The 25,631-nt window shown below is 41.8% G+C and overlaps 1 protein-coding gene across 1 annotated transcript; it reads right to left on the reverse strand.

Annotated features, from left to right (window-relative positions):
• Positions 1-13,307: 13,307 nt before the first annotated feature.
• Positions 13,308-20,074, reverse strand: klf6a (Kruppel like factor 6a). The gene is made up of 4 exons (XM_029457618.1): positions 19,726-20,074; positions 17,425-18,007; positions 16,483-16,606; positions 13,308-16,037 (listed from the first exon to the last, which is right to left on the reverse strand). The coding sequence occupies exons 1-4, from the start codon at positions 19,825-19,827 to the stop codon at positions 15,986-15,988; spliced, it is 861 nt and encodes a 286-aa protein (XP_029313478.1). The 5' UTR covers positions 19,828-20,074; the 3' UTR covers positions 13,308-15,985.
• Positions 20,075-25,631: the final 5,557 nt, after the last annotated feature.

Genomic DNA, 25,631 nt, shown 5'->3' on the forward strand with positions numbered 1-25,631 from the left:
TTGTTTTGCTTCTGCCCATCATACGTATTTACCTCAACTGCTGAGATTACTTCTGCCTCCAGAGCAACTCTGCAGCTGAGAACTAACTATATTTAAATTACGAATGCTTGTAGTTGTCCTTGTGGCCACTACAGCGCTTGAGAAAGAAAAGCTCTTGAGAGGATGCAGATGAGAGAAAAACTCTTTCATTGCTTTTTAGAGGTTTACTTGGAGTAGTTTGCAGAGCTTTTCAGAAATGACCTTCAGTGTCTTTGTTTTCAACCAAGCTTTGTCTCTAGATTTAATGTGAGCAAAATAACATGACTTTATGTACAACATGGTTAATTTGAAAGGCAAAAAGATAACATACAAGAAAACAAAGTGGCGAAGGTTGATGATATTTTCCTGTAGAATTGAGGACTTTCTGTTTAAATTCATGAGGCTCAGCTTCAGCCTACCTGCTCGGCTGGCTTCACAGAGCCCTTGTTAAAGCCTATAGACAAAACATGTAAACAAAAAAAACAAAGAGCAAGCTATTTGGAATGCCAGGGTTTTTAACAAGCCAGATTGCCACAAATTAACTTGACTGAAATGAACACTTCTGTAACCACGGAAAGCACACATAATTAATGTATCAAAGACCCTTGCACGAGATGTAACACTTATTTTCTTACTTACCTCCCACCAATTCCTTCTGCATCAATACAAGTCATTCTCACATTAGTGCAGACGCTGGGGTGCACAGCCTACTTGGCTCCTAAGCCTTATTTTTTGGTTGTTGGGGACGGGGGGTGGGGGGTGGCTGCAGTAGTGGTGGTGGTGATGAAGGGGGGTTGCCTCCTTTGTGAAAGTGTTGGTTTTTGATTCGGTGCCATATTCTCTGAAGCTGAAAAACAGCCCCATCAGTAACTCATTTCATATGGATGCTCTCTGATGTGGCAACTGCTTTAGTCTCTACTCAGTATGGTGCTTTGCTATAGGCACTTTGTATTCATGTTCTGTGTTATTCTTTCCTTCGTGCGTATACAATGGCAGGAGAGGCTGTTCATAAGGAGGAAGGAAGCTGCCGCTAATTTGAATTGTTAACTTATTGGCATTTCTCGCACTATCGGAAGATATAAGATGTCTGTCAAAACACGGAACTTTGTCAAACTGGACATTTTGACCTGTGCTCCTCTGCTGTAAGTGGCTGTCAAAGCAAAGCTGTCATGTCCCGTCTTAGGTGTTGCTCTCTTATTGACCATGTTCAAGTGAGCAGACAGTTGTCTTAAAGGGGGGGATTCCTCGGGGCATATTCAAATCATAAACCCTGACAATAAACAGAAACAGGAAATAGGGAACAGTATGGCCAATTAGGGGGCTTAAAGTCATGGAAAAAAAGAGCCCACAATAATTCGGTGTGGCTGTGAAAGTGAGTGCATCCCCTCCTTTTTTTTCTTCTTTAGATTTGAGAGCTCTTTTTGTGTGGTTGCCTATTAGCGCCTAATTGAGAGAGTCCTGGGATAAGCTGTGGAAGAATGCGAGTACTGTCCAAGCCGTGGCGCTGCCCCAACAGAAGGGGGGAGCGCAGGAGGGCACAAATTCCCCATTGCCACCCCAGCCCCCCTTTTCCTTTTCTGATTATTTTGTTGTTCTCCGTACAACAGCAATACTGTAAAGTCCACCAAACTGCATATTTAATTTGTTTGACGAGCCAAGGAAAATTGTTTGCTGTTGAGTATTTTCTTCCTGTGAATCTTCCCTTCTCCTCCCAGCACTGCTACATCTTTGTTCCATTCCCTCGACGGCTTGTTTAACTACTTTCCGTTTGACGTTCATTTGTAACAACTTCAAAACACACTGGCACAGAATATACAGACAGATGTTAGCGATGAAATATTTATCCCATAAATTGTAACCTGGATTCCTCACTTGCCTTGTGAGCTTAGCCAACACATCCATTATTAATGATGAATGGGCACGTTTTTTTGTCAGCTCTTTGTTGATTTGTAAAATAGCTGTATGAGTGCTTTTTCTGATTTTATATTTATTTATTTCCGTGTAAGCATGTAGCAGATGATGCGTGATGAATGATGAGGGCCAGAAACAGCAAGCTCAGGTCTGTTTTCACCCGATGAATCTTCATCTGAAATCCATCTTTATCTGCTCTCCGATGGTGATGACTGGCCATTTAAAGATACTCAGGCTGTCTGTTGAGACGGAGCCAGGAGCGTTTGAGCCTGAGCTGGAATCCAGGTTCCTCCCACTGCTTTGACATATAAATAAAAGAGAATAATAATGTTCAGCGGCTGCCTGAGCAGCATGCTAATACGGCTGAAAGTGCCCTTTAACCAACACACCATATCAAAAGGTGGAAAGAGGAATCTAACAGTCCGTGGAAAGCTACACAACTGGGACTCCTGCCTTAGTTTATCTGCGGATAGACTCTAATGTCCATATCTGAAACAGGCAAGTGAATTCTGCAAAATCAGTCTGTGTGAAACTATAAAATCTCCAGATGAAGTCTGTAACATGCACATAAATCCAACATGCATTGCTGTGATGACTATTTGTTTAAAAGCAACCTTCAGACTTCCTCCATTCAGCAGTGGATAAAAGAGGGACGGTGGGAAATTCAGAGGGTGAGATTAATTGGCATGCAAGCAGAGTAACTGTCCACAGTCTGCCGATCACAGGGCTAGCCAAGCATGACAAGCATAGCCTATCTTCTACTTTTCATTAGGCCACGGACGGGGCCAGCCACAAGCTTTATGCTAAACAGGGTTGATACGGCTGTCTCAGTCTCCCAAAGACCTTTACACCCTCAAAACAAAACAACAGGATACGTACTGAAAAAACAAACAATGTCAGGGGGAAAAAAGACGGTTCTTCCACGAAGTCTGTCATGCAAATAAAAGGAATGAATAGCTGGCGGGGGGAAAGAAGGAAGTGTGGTATCAGAAGTCAACTTGATGCGGAGAATCAATGAATAACTGTCTGCTTATGATTGACTAGGCCTTTATTCTGGAAGCGTGCCTGCTCAATTTTCAAAATGTACATTTCATTTATTGGGATCCATTAACTGTGGGGTGTTGGCAGAATTATGATTTGTGTATGCAACAGTGGTAAACTAATTAAAATATAAACTGGGCTCAGTTGTTTTTTGTTGTTGTATGTTCCAACCATGAAATGAAAAACGAACGACGAATAAATAGGTTCAGTGTACTTTTGAATATTGATAGTCTTTGCGTGTGTATGACTATTCTGCTGGCGTGAAATCTAAAGCCCCATGTCTTCCCTTTTTTAATATTCATATCAAAGGTGTAGATCTCCAGCAGATTGGTGCTTAAATTCTACTGGATTTGGTCTTAATAGCAGAGCTCTTTGAAGGAAAAATAATATTGTACACTGAGTTCATTTCAACAAGCAGAACATACAGAAGTATTTCTGATCACAATTTAACTTGGATGGCAAATGAGTTCTTCTCAGAAACGTTGTTTGGATGGTAACATGTTGGAGAGATGAGGACCTTGCCAGCAGCTCCTATAGCTGTGAGATTGCGATGCCCCTGGATGGGTTAGGCAAAGCTGCTGTTGACCGTGTGAACCCCTTAAAGCAATATCCACTTCATGGCAAGACTTAAAAAAAGAGGATCATTGCCATGTATATGGTAAATATGTCACTGGAGAAAGCAGCTGGTTAGCTTTGCTTATCTTAGCTTAGTTAGCTTAGCTTAGCTTACTTTAGCGTAAAGACCCTAAACTGCTAGCCTGCTTCCAGGTAACAAAAGCATTACAAAAGCATAATGTCGTTCTTCAAGAAAACCAAACCACTCAATAAACTTAATTGGGAGGATTTGCTGCTTTTCTGTATCTTATGTAATAGTAAACTGAATAGTTTGGACTGTTGGTTGGAACAATAAGACATCTGAAGACTTTAGATGGTCTATATTGTGACTTGAAAAACTTGTAAAAAAACTTGTTGTAAAAAACCTCCCCATATACAATGAGAGTTGGCAGCATTAGAAAGCAAAAGACCAGGAGGAACAGGAAAACAACAGAAGGGTCCTTTCTGTTTTAGTTGCAGCTCCCTCTGCATGTTGTGACTCAGTCTTGCACTTGCATTTTGTGCCAAATCATGCCCAAGGACAAATAGAACAGGCAATTAAGCAAATTTCACCACAGCCTTATATTTCCACAGATATTTATAGTATGTTTTCAAAGCTAATTTAAGAATTACACGTGGGCCATCCATGTTCTATATGTTATTAATGTAATAAACGACTGAAAACAGGGTGTATTATATCATTAATGGCTGAGAATCTTTGGTCAAATGCCATCTGGCACTAACTGAAGCCGGGTCACATGTTTTCATATTTTTAGCCTCCGTTTCTTTTATCTTTACCGACGCAGTAGGTCTGCCTCCATGTTCCGCAGAACTGAAAGTCCTCTTTAGCCATCCAGAGGAAGTGACCGGAGCTTGGCAGAAGGACAAAACAATAGTTCCCCTCATGGTGAAGTAGATGTGAGTGATCACAGTCCTAACAACCACCGCTGTGACCTGGTTTATGGAAATCACCTCTCCACTGAGCGGACGCCTCCAGCTCATCATCTGGGAATTTTCCAGAGGCTCTCAAAGGCCAAGAGTAATATCAGCAGAGGAGCAGGAGGGGAGGGATGTCATCACCTTCACTGTTTGTCTGCTCTGGTGTCTGTTCAAAAAACACTAAAGGATGCTTATTGTTTTGGATTGCAAGTGGATCTGGAGAGCAATATTGAAAAACACCATTACCAGCATGATGACAGTAATTTATTGTCATTGAAAGTGCTGCTGTCTAAAATGACATGATTGGGCCCTAAGCCCAAGAGTGGAGCAGCCCTGAGGCTACGACAGGTTGTTGCTCTTTTTGTTTTGCTCTGTGTTGACATCAGTTGGACACGGGTGGGCAAGCATTTTCTAAAGGGCGGGTGGGAACGCATTATTTTGATAGTGACCCCGTCCCTTTAGCTCAAATGACAAAATGTCCAATTTCTGCTGGAGTGTATTCTTCAGCCAAGCATGGGAGGCTGCATTCACAGCCACCCAGTGTTAATAATGTGCCAAACAATTATGTCACAGTCTTTGGTCTCCCATGTGAGAGTTACCCCCCCCCCCCCTCCCTCCCCTGCTGTGTTACAGTATGCAAATAGGAAAAGGCTAAAGTCTGAGAACTAGATCTTATGGAGCGGAGCCGGACTACTGTTCTGAAGCTAAGTGAATGGCATCTGTACGCTTTTACAGGAGGGGGCAACGTGAGTGTGAATTAGAGCAGTGTTCTATGGGAAATAAACTGGGAGTAAAGAGGAAACCTTTTTTTGTTGTCGTTGTTGGGGGGCTGGACGGTGATGCTTGGCACCCACAAAGAACTGATATTTTTGGAACTTCTCAAGCTACAGAATGTAATCCATGTCAGCTATGTAGTTTTTTCATCTCATGTATTTGTGTACTGGCCCTCAAAATAGCTCAGTGGGAATACATTATGAGAACCACAGGAAAATGTGTTGGGTGACAAATCCTAGAAACATCACAAGAACGTGCAACCGCAGGTTCACTGTGGGAATGGGTACTATTCTACTCCCGGTTCCTTTGCCGAGAACTCTTGTTAAAAACACAAAACAGTGGCAAGGAAAAAAAGCCTGGAACTATTATGATTTTGAAGAAACAGAGAGTTAATGAAATTACCTCAACATGCATCATTGATTTTTTTCTTTCTTTCCCATCAACAACCTTCATCTTTCTGCCATAAATTACCGGCATTATTTACGTTGCACCAACAAAGGCTTGTGGGAGATTGTAAAATTGCGATGGGGTCAAAGCGTCCTCCGTGCTCTATAAATTATGCGTTCAGTGCATGTTTAATCACATGAAGCATAACGCTGGCGAACAAACCCTGGCCTGACCTTCTCATAATTAAAATGCAAAGTAACCTGTTGCCTGTCTGCTGCAGTGATTGGACATGACATGCAGTCAGTCAGCCTCAGACACATGACGCTGGTATATCACTGTTGCTTATCTAAAGAGGTTTAGATTAGATTTTATTATAATGTCCAGTATGAAAAGAGACAATCTATGATCATCTCTCTTTAGCTTATGGTTGAAAGCCTATCTTAAAAATGTCAGGAAGGAAAATCAGTTTTGGTTTCAGCCTCATGATAAAACATGAAAGCATGAAAAGTGGAGATGTGAGGATTCTACATAGCATCATGTTTGCTCTCTTTTTCCAAGCTGACTGTAGTACTAAAAGGCTACTTGCTTCTCAAAGAGTCGCTACCATTAGCCTCAATGTCGATCCAGGGTTATGAAACCTTTTAACATTCCTAAGTGTCGCCTCAGTATCATTACACATCAGCATGCGAGAGAGACCGTCCACAGCCCGATTCGTTTATATTTCACTACAGGACCCCTTGATCCAGAATAAGCTGGCAAAACAAAACAATCACTTTAATAATAATTGGAGGACAGATGTCTTTTTCCTCAGGGATCTGCGATTAATCTTTGAAATATGCTGGATAACATGTCAGCTGAAAATAGAAAGTGCGTGCCCTTTCTCCCTCTTGATTTCTATAATTTATTTATTTTTTCCAATGTGGCTGTGAAGGCTATTTGCATATGTAACCTACAGTAGAGAGCAATGAACTGATGGCAGCGTTTGCCAGAAATACAGCGCTAATACAGACTTAATGTGTAAATATGCTTCAGCATGATGTGAGCAATTTAAAATGCTAATATACATCATAAATATAGACGATCCACCCGCGATAATAAAAGTTAAGAGTTTAGGATTTCTAAAATGTGATATGAGAACCTTATTCACTTTACTGTCACACTGTTTAGCATGTAGATAAACCCGCTGCCTCCAACACCAGGAGCAACTTTATTATCTCCTCTCATCTTTGTCACATGCTACAGTATTTCCTATATGCTCTTCACTTTCTCAGTCGATAATTAATTGGTGTGACCAAAAATTAATTAGGGTCTAGTCTAAAGAATACGGGAGTGCATTGGAAAATGAATTCCTCAGATGGAGGTAGAGAGAGGAGGATTACTATTCTGCACGAGTGTTCGTTTGTAGCCTTAGGTTTTAATGAGAGATGATGAAGTTAAATGTAAATATCAAACACATAAAACCTGATGATTGACTTAGCATGGCTACATTTACATACCTGTGACGAAGAGAAAGAACAAACATTTAATAAAGTTAATTATTGTACAGCTAATGAGGATTTCAAGACCTCTGTGATTTTGCTACCAGTTCTACCATGTGTTCAGCAGTAGTAATGTGATTACTTTTCTGTTTAGAGAGGTTAAAACAACGGGAGATTACGGAAAATAAAGCGTTACAACATTGGGAATGAAGGGTAAAATATGGGAGAATCCCGGGGGAAAATGGGAAAGTTGACAGGGATGAGCTCAGGCTGATGAGAATGTTATTAGTCTTGTAGGTATTTAGTCATAAACCAAAGTATTGGACAAATTAAATGATTTATTTGATGGTGCAACTAGAGGAAAAGTCAAGAGATTAGTGATTATAATTCATTCTGAGGGAAGATTAAATGCCAGTACAAAACTAAGTGCCAATTCATCAAGTAGATGTTGAGATATTTTACAGAGAAAGTGATATTTCAATGGACAAAGACACGCAGATCACATAGAGGTAAAACTCTAAATTGCCTGTTCATGTGAATGTGTGTGTATGTATTACCACTGTGTATTAGGCTCCAGCATTCTGCAACACTGCACATAACAAACGTATACAGAAAAAAGGATAGAAGAACGGAAAATCAAATCTGAAGTGGACAGATCTGACAAAGCAAAAAGTAATAGAGCTTGTGTGCTATGACCTCATCTTTTCCTACAATAATTGCAATTTGAGCAAAGCGGGATGCGTTACAGTAAGTTTGAAGTGAAAATATTCACACAGTGTGAAATTAAAACACATCTTGTCGTGCGGCTATCGCTGTCTTTCTGCTTGCTCGCTTTCTTCTTCTCTCTGCCAGGCATAGCACAGTCAGGAGGCAGTTGTCATGGTGATTAATGCAAATGCACACTGTTAACCTGTAGAAGAGAGAAGAGCACTTTTCAAAGCATCTCAAACCTTGACTTCAACTAATAAGTGTCTCTGCTCACCACCTATATAATGGCCGTAGAAATTGAAAACCAAACTGACTGTTCTGAAGCTCGACATCTCGAATGGATGTTATAAATGAAATCCAAATGTTACTCCTAGTACAAGGGCAGTCCAACGGTGGGTTGGAAACGGAGCCTTTCACATGTGACAATGCAGCTATTTTGGTCAGTGCTGACACTCAACATAGCAACAAGTTGTTTAAAATGACAGCCAATGCCTTGACAGTACGATAACAACTGCGATCATTAGTGTACATAAACCGGCGACGCATTGCATCTATAGTTCTTAAAGCAATGTGACCTACCAAGAATGCCTTAATGAGAGCGGGAAAGGGCAGGGACAAAAACATCATTACACCTGGGACCATTATGTGGGTATGTGCACTCGCGTGTCCTCACCTCTTCTTGACCATTCGACCCCTGGCTCCAGAGGCTAACAGTGTATTTTGGTCCATCCTCCTGAGTACACTGCCGCTGTCTGCCAAAATGACCCAAGCCAGAGACTCGGAGAGAGAATCTAATTACAGAGACAATTATGATTGTGACCCAGTACGACCCGGATTTGGATTCAAATGGACTCATTTACCTTGAGCTCTGGAGTTCCATCTTCTGAGGACTGAGTGTGAACCCAGAGACTCTTCTGTCACTCAGTCTCTGAGTCTCTCTAATACAGTACAGTCTCTTTATTACATACTCACACACGGCTCGCAATTATCATTGACGTACATGCTTATTTGTCAGCTGAATGCATCACGATTTTCCTTTTATTATTTCTTCATTCAAACATGATCCATATAATCTAACCAGAAGGTCTCCATTAGGGCTGAGTGATAATTCTATATTAGGGTTTACCAGCTATCAGCAGAATTATATTGTGATGATATAATCTTATTATGTTGACATTTTACTCATTTCTGTTGTTCATATCAATGATTTAGAGCAAGTTATAACAACAAACTAACAAAATGACTTCAAACACATTATTTAACCAGGCATTCATACAAAAAAGAGCCCCGCGTTTAAAAAGACAGGAGCCGCATTGTTCGGGGTGTGTTGTTTTTTTTAGCGTTTTTCAACCACAACTGAATCAACAACCAGGAAAAGCCGACTGTCCCAAACCCTTATGAGCCCCCAAAGACCCCGTATTCATTGTCTGTCTGTTGGTTTGAGGTAAGTTGAACTGCTGTTCTTATAACATTTTAAAAGTCCCACCTCAGTGGTTCTCAATGAGGGGTCTGTGTTATTCTCACTATTTATTTCACTATAGAAGTGAGCTCAAAGTGAATAAGAATCATAATCATACTAAACATATCTTTCACTTCCTCCACAGTTATCTCCTAAACTGCAGTTGACAATTGTAGAATTCTGGTCGTAATCATATCAAACAACCAAAATATTTTTTAGATCGAGGTCCCTGAAGCAAAATCTTATCAAATCGGGGTCTGTGACATCATTTGTAGCAATTCAATGGTGCTTTACATTAAAAAGGTTGAGAACCATTGTTCTAGGGCACCTCGGGACCTGCTCACTCCACACACCCTGTTCTTCCTTGTGGGGAGTGATGAGGTCAGGAGCCTAGATGGCAATTATCAACATTGTACATATTCTGCATTTACCTATTCCACATGAGTTATTAAATTGGTGTTCAACCAAATGACCACAAACACGAGTCGATAGGTTGCTGAGCGCCAATTTTTGCTTCGATTTCCCGACTTTAGCTAACTAAAACTAAAAGGTTAGCTAACGGACAAGTAAGTAGTTCTCATTTATATATAAATATAAGTAGCAAACACTTATTGTTTTACTCATTCAGGATGCTGGTTTGAAGCTACTTAATGAGACAAAATATTGCTCTTCAACGAGGCTCAACGAGAGAGTCTGGAGCAGACCTGCTTTTGAAAAATATTTGTATTCCTCAAACTGTTCCTACCACTGAGAGCTTGAACTTTGCATAGCACTCAGACGTGTTCGCTGGTTCACCGGGAGTTCTGCGACAAGGTCACGCTAAGTGACATCAGCTGGCGGAGGTTTTCTTGTAACCCCCCCGCTGGCTGCTACAATGTCTCACCCACAAATCTCTGGCTGGGGCTGTTGCTTCTTTTGGGGCGAGGCCGGCTCTCTCTGAGGATTGCATCTCCGTTTTCAAAAGAACTGACGCTCTTGCAGCTTCAGTCAGAAATTAATCTGTGCTGAAAGACAAAAGGAGCCGCAGCTTTTCCTACATATTTCTGGGGCTTAAACAAAAAACAAAACAGAACAGAAAAAAACCACAACTAATCTGGCTCACTTTGTTGTGGGCAATGTTCTTAGATCCTCTCTCATTTCTTCTGCTAATTACAACATGGTAATTAGGTGTAGCATCTAATTTACTATGGGGCTTCGTTTAAGGAAGTATGCATTATTCAAAGGGGAATCCAACGATGAGAAGGACGAGGAGGAGGAGGAGGAGGAGGAGTAATATTAGGATAGCAGGATAACAATAGTACTGATGATGCTCGCATTTTGATGACAACAGTGACAGTGAGGATTGAAATGGGACTGACACGGTAGGGGAGGAAGTTGCATCGATGATGATGATGGGCAGGATGGGGATGATAGTGATTATGGCACCGTGGTAGTGACTGCGGTTGCGGTGCTGGAAAGCCAGGAACATAAAAGAGGGTCATTGACCTCTGATTTCAGTCCTATTTCCCCTACAAGCCAAGTCCGAATAGATTCCATTAACAGAAAGAGAGGGAGGGAGCGAGGGAGAGAAAGCCCTGATGGTGGAGCTTTCAGAGTAAAGACTGCATATGTGATGACTTGCAGTCTGGCTGGCTGAATGAAGCAGGCTCACAGCCTGATAACCTCCTCTTTCCTTATTATTTCCCCTCATTTAACTCAGTGTGTGCGTCCATCACAGACCATTTTCCTGTGTGTGTGTGTGTGTGCATGAGACTAGGGCGAGGACATCTCTCACACCCTGCAACACGTCTGTTATTTCACAGCAATTTTGAATAATGATTTATTTTACTATCCACAATTGGAAGGTCTTACGCTTGAAAGGGAATGATAAAATAGTAATCCCTTTGCAATTATGTGCTGAGAGATAGTCACGTTCATTGAGATTCACTGATATGACTGAAGTGGACACAGGACAGCTTTTCAAATGATTGTCAATAACATGCTCATTCCTCTTCAGCGTCATCTGCTCAGTATATAGCATGCAGATATACATTTAAAATACTGTGAATACTGTAAACACTTGAATTATTGCTCAATTCAAGTCAAAAATAATGCCTGCCTGGAGATTTGTGCCCAACAAGAATGGGATCTCTCACGGCCTCTATCATTTCAGTTCATATTAGACGGTACATTTTCCTGACAAATTTGCATTTAATCAAATTACCACAAGCCTTTGCAGCCCTTTGGAGTCTGGGACCCAGACACAGGCAGTTACCCGTCAATTAATTCAGCATTGCTGTCGGTAGTGGAACAAGCATTCACATCTTTTATGTAAGTAAAAGCAGCAATAACACAATTAAAAAATACCATTAAGTCTGCCATTCTTGCGCTGTATTCACTTTTTGGTCAAATACATGATTTTATCATGTGTGTAACATTTTGATCTGGTCAATATATGTAGCGGAGTAAAAAGTACAATATTTACCTGAAATATAATGGACTAGATGTAAAAAGTAGCATAAAATCCAAACACTCAAGTACAAGCATCTATGAGTGATATTCTAAATGTATTTAGTTACTTTCCACCACCATTAAATAAACCTTTCCAAACCGTGACATTGTCATTGGACACAACCTTAGATCTTATGCACTCCCATGAGACATGAAGATAAGATCTGAAAGTCTGAAAGTGATGAATTGTTTCCCATAATCCTTTGGGTTTTAGACTGTGTTAGAATATCAATGTGGGAAAGCGTATGGAGGATTTGTGGCCTTGGACACATCAAAGCAAATATGCAATCTTAGTGCCACGTTTACGAGAAACTTTAAGCATGATGGTCCACTTCACAAGAGGATGTTCCACTTCTATCGTGAGGATGTGAGTCAGCAGCATGGACATTAAATGCAACATGTGCCGGACTCCTTTTAAGAGGTTAACAACAGAATCCGAGCCTGCAGACTTCTATGTGCAGGTCAAGTGAGTTGTTTTGGACTAAACTCTTTTTCGCTGGTTGTCTTGCTCTTCATGCATTATGCATCCTAGGTAGATTTGAAGTTGAGAAATCAAGCGGGGCAGCAGTTTTGAGAGATCAAGGAGCTGCAACATTTGAGGCAAAAACAACACTCTTTGCCACTTCGAAGCTGGGAGGTTCTCCAAAGTGAGCTTAATTACCAACTGCAGGCAAAGCTTCGTTTATAAACCACAGGGCATTTACTGGAAATCAGAGGAGCTAATAAGTTGCCTGCCCATTCTAGGTCATCACCATGAGCAGGGGAGCAGAGAAGAAGAAGGCTGTCCTTTTTTAAAAATCTTATTTTCTTGTTAGTTTGTGACTTAAACTCGGCTCTTTGGTTTATCCACTGCTGTTTTGTATCATTATCTATGTCAAGTAGAGTAATTATCTAACAAATGTATAAAAGCTGCTCTCTAATTAAATGCCATGGGCTGTAAGAGATGGAGATAAATTATTTATACTGCTTTGATGAGAGTTAGCTAGCTCTAAGGAGTGAGCAGTCAGTTGCTTTTAGAACTGAAGCCACTGCAGTGAGATTTTACTGAAACTTTTCTAGGGGGTGTTTGGTGAAAATAAAAATAAAAGAACTGAGTGTTTGCCAGTGGGAGCGAGGTGCGTCAGGTTTCTGTGTTTAGCAACCAGTTTCTGCAAAGATATAATTTGCTCATTCGAGGGAAATATTTCCATGCTGGTATTTACAAGTCAGGAAGAGGTGAGGCCATTTAGAGCTCCTGGCAGGTACAACTGTTCAACAAAGAATATATATTGCACAAATTGGAAAACATTCCTGTTTAATTCTTTTTTCTAAGCAATAAATTAAAAGTGTCAGATATGTGCTCACACTCTGACCCTAATCACATTGTGTCATATGACTGCAGGGCACGATGCAGTTTAAATGTCGCTATTCATCCTCAGCACGCTGCAAACCTCCCACGGACAAAACAAGCTTTTACAATAATGAAGCATAACTGAGGAGAATCAACAAATGAGACAAAGGAAGCAAGCCAAAGTCAGATAAGAATTTCTTATTATTCCAATAAAAAATACATTCATACAGAAATATAACAATTTTGCAAAACAATTTCAAATAAAAATTTCATAAAGCATAAACATAACAATTTTACAAAAGTTGTGTTTTTTTTTCATTTTATACAAAGATTCAGTTGAGAACAAAGAGCTGTGTGTGTGTGTGTGTGTGTGTGTGTGACACAGAAGAAGTTGGGGTAGTGGGATGAAGGCGATGATGAAAAGCTTAAAAGATGGGAGCAAACACGGGGCTTGATCAAGGCTCAATTACCATTTGAAAAGTATTGGCAGCCGTGTTTTTTACAGAATGGATGTTCCTTTCCTTTGCCCACAAAAAGCACTGCCAGCACTCCCAAATCTATGGCAGCAAGCAGTTTCAAGTTTGTACTCATCCTGTCTCTTTCCCCCGCTGATCTGAAATCCATAAGTCGTAGCATGCTGCGGTGCAACTTGCTGCAACATCGAATTCCTACAGCAAGGTTGTTGATCTGGAGTGGGTGGCACAGATCACTTTATCCTGAAACAATAATAAGTTTAATCCCTACAATTACTATGGTCTCCACCTTTTGCAGAGTCCCCCTCCACCTCCAATAAAATCCACCTTTTGGAGAGATACTGTCGTTGGCTTTTTTCTTTAGTCAAACTTGTATGTGCACCGTCAACGCTTGATCTTTATCTCCTCCCGTGAGCACCCCGCCCCCTCGCTCGCTCCTGTGGTTTTGATAATACTGTTGCAGCTTGGCTAAAACAACGCTCCCCAGACAGGTCAATAACCAACCTACACAGTCAGCAGTCTGTGACAGATTCCATGCCAACAAAGCCTTTAGCAATTCATTACTGAGAGGCAGTACAAGGCGAGGCCTGTCCGACTGCAGCCGGTTAATTACAATAAATCTTTAGCTTTTTCTTCAGTCCCCCTTGCAGGGATGGAGGGACAGGGGGGGGGGGGGGGGGGGGGGACGACGACGACGACAGGGAGGAGACGATGGTGTTGGTGATGGTGGGGAGGGATACGGCGAAAAGGAGCAGCACTGCATGAACTACGCATAAAAAAAACCATTTTTGTTGCCCTAGTCTGGTTGTTTTGTACCTTAGAGCTGTGTGTGATGGACTTGAGTACATACTACACAGTAGTTAACGTCTTTAATAAATGAATTTAAGTGCTCTACACATACAGCATTTGTCTTATTTACATGTTCTGACTTAATTGAATGTGATATACATCAACTAAACTAGTGCGCCGACTCTAAGACGACTGAGAAAAGGTGCTTTTCTGAAGAACGTTAACATTTTAGCAACACAATTAATCGTCAGAACAGATGCGGACAACTGTCATTAAACACAAAGAGGTGCGAGTTAATGTGTAATTGAGCCTCGATCAAGCTTGTCAAATCACCCATATAACAAATGTGACTTCCGCACGGAGCAAAACCACCGCTGCCACAGGGCTGAGTCACTTGCATAAGGCACCATTAAGGTCAACAGTGCATTATTAGATAAAAAAGAAAGTACAAAAAGCAAAATTACTCCTCAAGGCATAGGATGAATGAGAAAATGAGTAAGCAGTGGTGAAATCTTCAGCTAGATGAAGAATCAGATGAAGTTTGTAAAACTAAAAAGAGGAAATCATCAAGGCTTTATGTACAATATTGTAACATTTAACCGTCCGCACTTTAGCTGCACTTTTATTGAAACTATTTGCAGTCCTGATTACAGTGGAAACATGAAATGAACAAACCCTAGAACCATGCAACACCTGTCTATGATACTGAAGTTATAGTATAGTTGTGTTATAACTCTAAGCACACAGCTTATACAATTGGACTACAAATGAGCTTTGTAGCTTGTAAAAAAATAATAAACCAGGCTACATAACACATTGCACATTTAGTAGCTGCACCAAAAACACCAAAAAAGCTCCTGTCATACAGTGACCAGGGGGGAGTTTTGGTCCCTGGGTCACGTCCTCCTTCTCTCAAGTCAAACCCAAGGCCTCAAAAGCTTCGGACCCCCCCGTCTGGGTGCCAGACAGACAGGCAGGAACTTCCATCCTGCCCCATCCTCACACTGCCACCGGGGAAACAGAGATTCCCCCCAGAAACCCATTCAGTCCACAGCAACATTGGTGGCAGCCCCGCACCATCCATCAATCCATCTCACAAAGATCTCCTCTTCTCCTCTCTTCCCAGGGGGCCGGTCAGCCAATCTCAGACATTCACAGTGCACACATGCTTACCTCAGACAGGTTTGTAAAGTACCAGTGTATCTGCTGTCCGGGAGATGTCCCCCAAAACATCATGCACCATACATACAAATCATTCACTCGTTTTGTTTGTGTGTCTTTTATCTTTTTTTTTTTTTGTCTTTTTTTGTGTGTGTTGTAAGTCCTTCTCAATCAAAAACAATTCTTCCCCATCCATGATTTTGTCCTTTTGTTGCAACAGACAACCTTCAGAGTGCCTTTCTCCAAAGAGAGGTCCCGGAGGCACTGGGTTTCAGTATGGTGCAAAACGGCATGCTTTGGCTGGAACACACTCCCGCCACTCTGCTCTGGGACAGTTCAACCAAGAGACTGGTCGGGAGACGGCATTTGTTTTTTTTTTTTCTTTTAAAACGTTCCCCTTTCGCTGTGTTGCTTGGTTGAAGCTTCTCCTGCTCTAGACGTGCCTCTTCATGTGAAGAGCCAGATGGTCAGACCTGGAGAAACATCTGGAGACAGAGAGGAGAAGGAAGTCAATAACAAAGCAAAGATGGACTACTGAAACTAGTGTGCTCCTGTGATTCTTAATAGTTATGCTTCAAAAGACAAGAAGAGTTTCAGATTTTAATGTTGTGAGGCTGTAATGGAACCATCAAATTCCTACTGAGAATGCAGATTCACTCCAAATGACCTCCAATTCATCTTTAGAACGATATTGGATTTTGACTTTCTTGTTACTTATCGGCGGGGATTTACACTGATGCAATACATATGAAATAATCTAACATTGGCCGATTTCAATCTTCCAATCTTTAAAGACATGCATCATTATCAACATGATGCAAAAGAGAACAGAAATGCAGATCACGATTGCATGCGTCAGCTCTGTGTCAAAGGGGCCGAGGCTTATAAGAAGCCTGGTGACGTTACTTGCAGAGGAATGGCGTGGCTTACCTGTCACAGTGACTGCATTTAAATGGCTTTGCCCCAGTGTGCTTCCTGAAGTGTCTGGTCAACTCGTCGCTTCGTGCAAAACGCCACTCGCAGCCCTCCCATGAACACCTGTAAGGTTTCTCACCTGCAGAACAAACAAGGAGGCGATTAGTTGAGCTCAAGCGCAAAAAGGGAATGTCAGGCTGTGATTGGTTGGCTCTAGACTGTTGTCATTCAAATTCATTCAGATCAATCAGCTCGGGGCCAGGGCAGATGACATGAGTGCTGACAATTCATTTGAGACCCAAACTCCACTGAAACTGTTGGATCACTAGCTGGGTTTTTATGCTAACTGAAACATGCTAAGAATGCTAATAGCGATGCACTGTAGCTGAACAGGACAAATGTATAAAATTGAAAAAAGCCAGACGTGCAATTACATGCTGTTAATCAAAAATAAGAAACGCTCAAATGACCATTCAAAGCCATTTCAACTGGGTGCCCCTGGCTCCCCCCCCATTCACCACTTTTCCCATGGTGAAACTCAATCTGTTTTCAAGTCCTTTTATCTCCCTTGTGCAACCCCTCCCCCCTGCTCCTTCCCTCTCTCTCTCTCTCTCTCTCGCTCACTCACTCACTGGCTCAGTCAGTCACATTCCAGATAGATTAGGTCACAGTTTAGGTATCCAGCCATGCAGAGCTAATACTCGCAGCGCTCCAGCTGAGGACATCGCGCAATGTGGACCTTTAATTACATTACACAATGGATGGACAATGACGTTAAGGTGGAAGACTGAATTAAAAGCACTTCCGTCATTCACTCAATAAAAAGTGGGATTTCTTTTTTTTAACTCTTTAAATGAATTTGCTTGAGAACAGCAGAGGAGACCTTCACTTCCTGTAGTTCTGTTTACATAGATCACATGTGGTCATGATATGGTCTGATAGGTGCTTGAAACTCACCTGTATGAGTGCGCTGGTGTGCTTTTAGGTGGGAACTCTTTGTGTAAACCTTGCGACAGCCATTGAAGGAACACCTGTGTACTCGCCTCCTGCCGTCCGGGGACGCGTCCCCGCTGTTGGGTCCATTCTTTTCCGTACCCTTTGCCACACCGCCGCTCCTGATTTTGACCGGCAAGTGCAACTCGGTGTGTGTGGCTACCCAGCCGTTAGTCACACCACCAGGCTCCGAGTTGGCCTCCGGAGAGGACGGGGGAGTGCTTATGATGGAGGGGCTAAAAGGTCCAGAGCCAACCAAGACAGAGCCCAGAGGGTTGGAGGTAAAGCTGTGTGTGGGCGAGAGCTCCTCAGAACTGTCTGAAGCTTCGCTGCTGGCGTCAGAATTGACACTGTTGGTGTCCAAGATTTGGCTGTCCTGATTGTCCTCGTCGTGGGCCGGGGGCAGCTTTGGGTCGGACTCGGCCTTGGCCTTGTCCCCACAGACCAAGATCAACTTGCTCCAGAGGTCCTCCTGGCTGTTGAACTTGAGGTCGGATGTGGAGACGTAAGGCTCGCTCTGTAGGTAGCGCTCCAACTCCAAGCACGTCTGATCGAATGAGAAGATTCAGTAAGAATTAATGAATTACACCAGCAGCCCTGAAGAGAGGAGGTTCATTTACACCAGCAAAATGCTTCTGTGTGGGAAATCCTTTTAAATTATGCACGTGCACATACCCCAACATGCCAACATGTAATATTTGTTAAGTGCTTACAGCAGGAAGCATTAAACAGGAAACTGTAGCTATTACTGCAGTTATCTTCATTGTACATACTAGGCTCATATTTGTAATGATCAGGTTTAGACATTACAGCTTTAAAGATTAATCAATAAAAGAATGTTAATTATTTCAGTCATTTTTTAAGCAAATATGCCAAAATATTTGCTGGTTTGCAGCTTCTCAAACACAACAATCTGCTGCTTGTTTGCACTATATACACATTTCTTTTGGACTATTGTTAGGATCAAACAAGCAAACTAAGTACATCATCTATGCCTTAAATGATTCATAAAGAAAACAATAAGCAGATTTCATGATTTGCTTTGCATTTCACGATCTTAAAGTCACCCTCCCTCACTTAATCAAGCCTCAAACTCACCACATGAAGCAGCCACCTCAGCTTCATGTGATGTATGCAGGCTTGAAGTGTCATCTACCTAAAGTCTCCTTCACCTGAGCTCAGCCCAACACTAAACGTGCATTGTCATTTCAGCACTGGAATGACTCACTGAACAAATTTAGAGTCCTTTTAAGGAAGCCGCTCAACTACCCCCCCCTTCCTCCAACATGAGCCATTCAACTGGTTTTCCTCATTCAAACCTTTGACATGCAATCACATCCTTCCTCAGTGGCAGCCACTCGAGCCCGGCCGCAAAAGATACACCGGCTCCAATTGACTTCAGAGGCTATTTAAGTTGAAAAGCAAGGGCCATTCATTAGAAGGTGCTCAGAGACAGCAGCTTCGACAAGGCAGATGTAGAAGAAATATTTCCCTCCAGGCTTCTGTAGCCTAACACAATATTGTCCAGCTGTGCTAGTGCCTACTCATGTGAGCAGGAATTGGCCCTGGCGGACATTTGATAGCGTCATGTTGTGGAGCCCATTCAAATCCAAGGATGATGCAAATTGATGTTTTTAAGGAAAATAAATGTTATGGAAAACGGTGCGGATGTTGTTCAAATCCGTATGGAGCTGAATCACTGCATCGCATTTAAAGTTCTTAATGTAGGTCTTGAAACAATGCCAAAACTGACTGAATCATCTCATAAAAAGAAAAAAAAAGCATCATGATCTACAGAGCTGATCCTGAGCCAGCGCGCTTAATCTGATTTTGATTCAACTGCCGACTGATTTGAAATTCTACTTCCACCGGCTGGTGTTAGGAGTGAAACCAGCTCTCATGAAAGAAGAAGTCATGCTCAAAATATAGCAGAGCAGCAGCAGCAGCGTGAGTTACTCTGTCCCCATTCGTCTTGGCGGAGCAGAGCCTTTACTCCAGCTGTCAGACTGACACACTGATCCACTTCAGTCTGCCAGAAACTTCATAACGAAACCGAACATGAAATATCGCGTCAGGTGAATGGATGGGTGCCGTCTAAGCACCGGACGCCTGTGTTTACAACCGTTATGATGATATTCTTTAACTTCTTAAACTGCGCGGTGTAATCTATTAAAGCAAGCGTTTCAGTTCCGCTTTTGCCGCACAATCTCACACAGTTACTTAAAAAAAAAAAAAAAAAAAAAAAAAAAAAAAAGATATATTCACCTGCTGCCAGTACTCCTCCAGTGACGGTAAGGCTGAGAAATAGCCCGTGTCGTGAACTATTTGAAGTTCTTGAAAGATGCTGCACATGGGTAGAACATCCATTTTTCCAGAGTTTGTATAAAAAAAAACCTATGTAGCTGCAGTTAAATGTGTTTGTCAGGTAGAAAAACACCAAGTGGAAGGAATGAGAGCGGTCCCCTGCGATGCAAGCGTAGAAGCGCTTGTTTTCAGCAGCAGTAGCAGCCGAGCGTCTGTCCGTCAGTCCCCCCCTTCTTCTCTCGCTTGCGTTCAAGGTGTTTGCAAACACTGCACTGGACTGGATGGGGAACAACTGCGCTCTGCAAACTTCCCTATTCAAACCTCGAAGCCCGACCCCCCCTCCCTCACGGCAGGATTACGCCTGCATGGTATCAGCCAATCAGCGTCGAGCAGCGTAAGGGCCTGCAAATGATATCACAGTCAGCCAATCGCGACCGGCCTCTGATTTAATTTGGTTCCTTCTCCGTTTTAATTGGCGCGTTTAATTCCCAGTGTCTCGCCGCTGATTGGTTGGTTATTTATAGACATGTATATAACCGGGTGATGTGGTCTCGGTTTAGTCTTTTCTGTCGGAGACGTGTTTCGCCACAGACAGCGCATGTGAGCCGAAACAGTTTTATTCCTCTTCAGTGGAAAATCTCTCTCTCTCTCTCTCTCTCTCTCTCTCTCTCTCTCTCTCTCTCTCTCTCTCTCTCTCTCTCTCTCTCCCCCCCCCTCTCCCTCTGTGTGTGTGCGTGCGTGTGCGTGCGTGTGACTGTCATAAGTAGCACTTGCAACACTGCTGTTTAAGGAGATGAGTTCACCAAGCCTGTAACTATGGTGAAGTTCATGTGTTGACATCAGCCACTAAGAGTGAATTCATGTCTTGGGACACAGTGACTAATGGATGGCAGGACATTATTGCGTTATCAGCACACATGAGTTTAGAGGAAACATTTGTCCTCACTTCTCCTCTCTGACTGAATTAATATAGACTTAACACTTCTGCTTTATCACTGAAAAGTACAAGATCAAAGTTGCACTCTTTCCAAAGCAGAGGTTCCACACGTGCATCGTGTCATTAGTTAAAAAAAACGCTTTTATCATCTAATTTGCACTTGAAAGAGCATGCATCGGAATTAATATTCAAAGTAGTTCCCCAAAGTTAAAGAATTAGTTTTACCCCAGTTTAGTTATTATGATACATGGAAGAAACACTCAGTTATTACCAAAAACATTTTAGACCAGAATAACCCAATTAATTTAGCAGCAATTTCCCCCAACGCGTTAGGGCAGAGGTTTTACATTCTTATCTGTTTGTCAAAAAAGCAAAGTCTACTTGTGACCCGACATTAGTGTCGACATAAGCTGTAAACTACAACTGAAAAGTGATTGTTTCCTTCACAAATAGATTCACTTTTAGGAGGTTTGTTTTTATTCTTTGAAACAAGACGAATAGACGCTATTGTCTGATGGTACCCAGCTTTATTCCCTCATGAATGACTCTTCATTCCAGTAACATTCCATCACATATTTGGGAATGCCATTACGTCATCCTAACTTATTCTTATCATTTCCTCTTTGCAGAAGTACTCGCGTGCCACAGGGGCATCTCTTCCTGCTGCATTTCCATAAGTTCACAGCATTAAGTCTTACCACAACCTGGCACGCCATCGCCTGATGAGATAAACAACATTGCTACACAGGAGCCACATTGTCTTCCGAGTGGCAGTATTTTCTGCAAGCGGCCCAAGTAGACAACTGTGAGTCCTTTGTTCTGCTCTCAGCTGTGAGGCCATATTTGTCACCCATAGCATCTGATTTAGTCATATGGCGATGGGATGCCTTGTGAAAGCCTGGAGCTGGCCTCAGTAGTCCTGCAAAGGAATTCCACTTTGCTTTTATGTTACTAATGGGGCTATTCATTATGTCCCTCTAGGACTGAGTGGACACTTTGCTTTGAAGAGTAAAAACTGAGTCCATGTCCATTTCCAAGAGCTGCTAAAACTTCTTTTGTCACCGCATGAAATGCCCGGCTTATCATTGCACAATAACATACCCACTTATTATTTATGTATTTCCAAAGTTGCCAAGGCTTACACTGTCTGTGTTTGATGAATAACAGAGTACACCGTCGGATCCCGCTGGAGCATTAGTGGGCAGCTCTGCAGTAATCACTTCCTTCAGAAGGCCTCTCAGATGAAGCATTTAGAGAATGCGCTAGGTCCTGCATGGCAGCTTTTATCTTGGAAAGCCAGGTCCGCAGCTTTATCATCGTTATGTAATCCCAGCCTAGCCAGTAGCCAGAGGAAAGAGCAATTCCAGGATGACCCATTTTAATGCATCACTGTCAACTCAATTAGTGAGTTGTTCTAAGAGGTTTTTCTGGGCAACCTGGGTGCACTGGAGACCAACTCTTGTATGGTTTTCCATAATGCGTATAGGGAATAATAGACTATGGCTGTTCCCCTGTGTTATGTTCATCATCCTCTATGGACGTTAGGCAGGAGCTAAAACAGAAAAGATTAGTGGACTAATTGATTGTCAGAAAAGTATTTTAATAATTAATTATTCAATATTTATTTTAGACTAAAAGGCCAAATATTTGACAGGTTATGTTGCTTTTATTTGTCTTACATGATAGTAAAGTGAATATCTGTGGGTTTTGGACTATAGCTCTGACCTAACTAGCAATCTGTAGATATGAGCTTGGACTCTTGGAAATAATGAGAATCTTTCACTCTTTTCTGAATCCATCCATCCATCCATCCATCGTCTACCGTCCATCGAACCCCAATCTTCCCTTCTCCGGGCCATATCCGCCAGCTCCGACTGGGGGATCCCGAGGCGTTCCCAGGCCAGTGAGGAGATATAATCTCTCCACCGAGTCCTGGGTCCTCCCCGGGGTCTCCTCCCAGCTGGACGTGCCTGGAACACCTCCCTAGGGAGGCGCCCAGGCGGCATCCTTACTAGATGCCCGAACCACCTCAACTGGCTCCTTTCAACGTAAAGGAGCAGCGGCTCTACTCCGAGTCTCTCACGTATGGCTGAGCTTCTCACCCTATCTCTAAGGGAGACGCCAGCCACCCGTCTGAGAAAACCCATTTCGGCCGCTTGTACCCGTGATCTCGTTCTTTCGGTCATGACCCAGCCTTCATGACCATAGGTGAGGGTAGGAACGAAGATCGCCCGGAAGATCGAGAGCTTTGCCTTCTGGCTCAGCTCTCTTTTCATCTTTTCTGAGTATTTTACTTAATTGAGAACATTTTCATTCACTTCAAATACGCATGACTCTAGATGAGATTAATATACATTATATGTTCTTGCTTTAATATAAGCAACACAAGTAAACAAAGAAGCAAACATAGAATCAAAAAGCAAACAAAGTAAGCAACTTAAATCAACAGTAACATTTCAGGACTATGAATGGACAGATGTTTACAGATGTTATGTGAAGAGAGCAAAAGTTCAGTTGGAGTCTTAAAGGGGAACTCAAACTATTTAGTATTTCCTTAGTGTTTCTCTTCCGTAACATTACGGTTCTTGTCAGATTCAGATTTAAAATCAAATGTAAAACACTGGATCCTATATTTCCCATGATGCAACTCTCATTAAGCCATCAATGTTTCCTAAATGCCCATTTCTTTCTAACTCCACGCCTCCAGTTTGTAATGCAGAGGCTATCATTTAGAATAACATATCAGGGTTATTTATTCCACTGCAATAAAAGGTACACAAACTTTGGTATATATATATATATATATATATATATATATATATACAGAAAAAAAATAGGAATACCTTAGTTACAAAGTTTGGAAGTTTGGTACATAACAACAGAATATAATATTACCATTGGTACACAAAAAGAGAGTACATAATATTTATGTTTTTTTTTATTTGCTTGTCAGTGTCATAGAAAAAAAGCAGAGACTAATTTATGGCCGAACAATGTTTAAGCAGACATAACAGACTCAGAAATAAACACCTTCTCATTATTTCCCTGCTTACTATCAGAAGGCCAGTTAGTAATGAGGTACAGCATTATTGATAGAGATGCATTGCTCTCCGCGGGTGCCGCTGAAAATTTGTCCGAGCTTAAATAAAATAAGAATAAAAATAATTGATTGGAAATCAATGCACATACATCATTCACTCTTTTGTTAAAAGGAGAAATGGAAGAGAAGAGCGAGGAGGGAAAAAGAGCTCCGGGAAAATCGATATTCATTCCAATCATAAATCAGAATTGAGTCAGCGCTTGCGGGGAGGGGAGATAATCATTGGCCTGGTTTTGGATTACATACTCCACAGGGCTGGGGCTTGTCCAGCCTGCAAATGTGTTTAGCTTTGTCACAATCCCCCATCGCTACATTTCTTGTCAAACACACACACAAACACGAACGGTGAGATCCTCTCATTGAAATGCATTGATGGTTTAGTGCGACGTCGGCCTTATGTGCCGCTGTCAGCCCACGTCTGGGGACAGATCAACATGTGTGTACAATGGGTCGCGTGGTGTCAGCTCCATCAGGCCGTCAATGAGGAGACTGACTCCCAGCAGCTCTTGACCTTGAGGATGAAGAGTGGGCCCCTGTGAGCGTGTGCAGGTGTGTGTTTTAGCTGCATGTCCGAGCAGACATACATAGAACACAGCAATCAGTCAGGACACTCTTGTGATGTTTTGGTGATGGAGGTTTGTGGATTGGTTTGTGCGCCTGCATTCAGAACAGACCGATATATCAGTTTGCTGATTTATTGGGCTGGAAATCAATATTGTCCATTTATGATATGACAGAGGTTCTTTCCTGATCACCGCTACACACACAATGAAAAACCTGCAGTAAAATGTTTTTTTTTTGGTTTAGGCAGACAAGACTTCCGCTATTAAGCCTTAAAGAATGTAATTATTAGTTTGTGTTTATTTGTTTATTAATAAGGGGACAGTACATGTTAATCCCATATTAATCGACACTGACCTTTTGAATGAATTTAAATATGCTGATGTTAGCTCAACATAATTAAAAACAGACCATCACAATATTTAAAGCGACTATTGACTCGCACTTTGCCACTAGCGCCACCAGGACTTTGACATTTGTGATTTTAACATTTTTTAAGATTTCCATGAAATATCGTTCAGACATTCAGAGGATGAATTGTAATAACTTTGGTGATCCATAATAGTTCATTTAGCGCCATTATCAGATTAATGTTGGTTAATGAACAAATACTTACAAAACTAATGTAATTCCCATTAGCCTCAGCTGTACTTTGTGTTTAGCATGCTAACATGATAAACTAAAATGGTGATTAAACATTACATGCAGCATGTAAGTGTTGTCAATGCAAGCATCTATCATTAGCATGTATTTAATTTTAATTAAAGGTCTCATGTTGTAAAAAGTGAGACTTCCATGTCTTTGTTGACCTTTAAGCAGGTCTAGGTACAATATAAATACTGTGAAAGTATCAAAACACTCAATCCATGGAGACATGCTCACCGCCCGAATTCAGAAACTGTCTTTAAACGAGCCGTCAGGACTTCCGTATTGTTTTAATGTCACAATTATACAATATATATTGGTAGAAAGTCCCTCTACTGTGCTGTTACAGTCATTCCCCGTCAGACGATGCAGAGACCCTACTTTAAACACACAACAAGTAAATAAAACGTTTTTAAAAAATCTTAAAAGATTACGGATTTCTACTAAAGGTATCATGGAAACCTTCCTCGTTCTGCCTTAAAAACTGTAAAACCTTTTCACAAAAAGAGAAAAACGGCAACGTCAGTCTATCAGAAGCATTGAACATGTACTGTAATGCACTGTAAGTGTATGCAGCCATGTGTATGGTGATGTTTTGACACCAACACATTACCAGTGACCATG

The sequence above is a fragment of the Cottoperca gobio genome, chromosome 20 (genome assembly GCF_900634415.1).
Source record: "Cottoperca gobio chromosome 20, fCotGob3.1, whole genome shotgun sequence".
Lineage (NCBI taxonomy): Eukaryota > Metazoa > Chordata > Actinopteri > Perciformes > Bovichtidae > Cottoperca > Cottoperca gobio.

Excerpts from the sequence above, each read along its gene's own strand:
- klf6a (XM_029457618.1), bottom strand. The coding sequence starts at position 19,827 with ATGGATGTTCTACCCATGTGCAGCATCTTTCAAGAACTTCAAATAGTT. Across the intron at positions 18,008-19,725 it reads TGGAGGAGTACTGGCAGCAG|ACGTGCTTGGAGTTGGAGCG; the intron begins GTGAATATATCT and ends TCATTCGATCAG. Across the intron at positions 16,038-16,482 it reads AAATGCAGTCACTGTGACAG|ATGTTTCTCCAGGTCTGACC; the intron begins GTAAGCCACGCC and ends CTCTGTCTCCAG.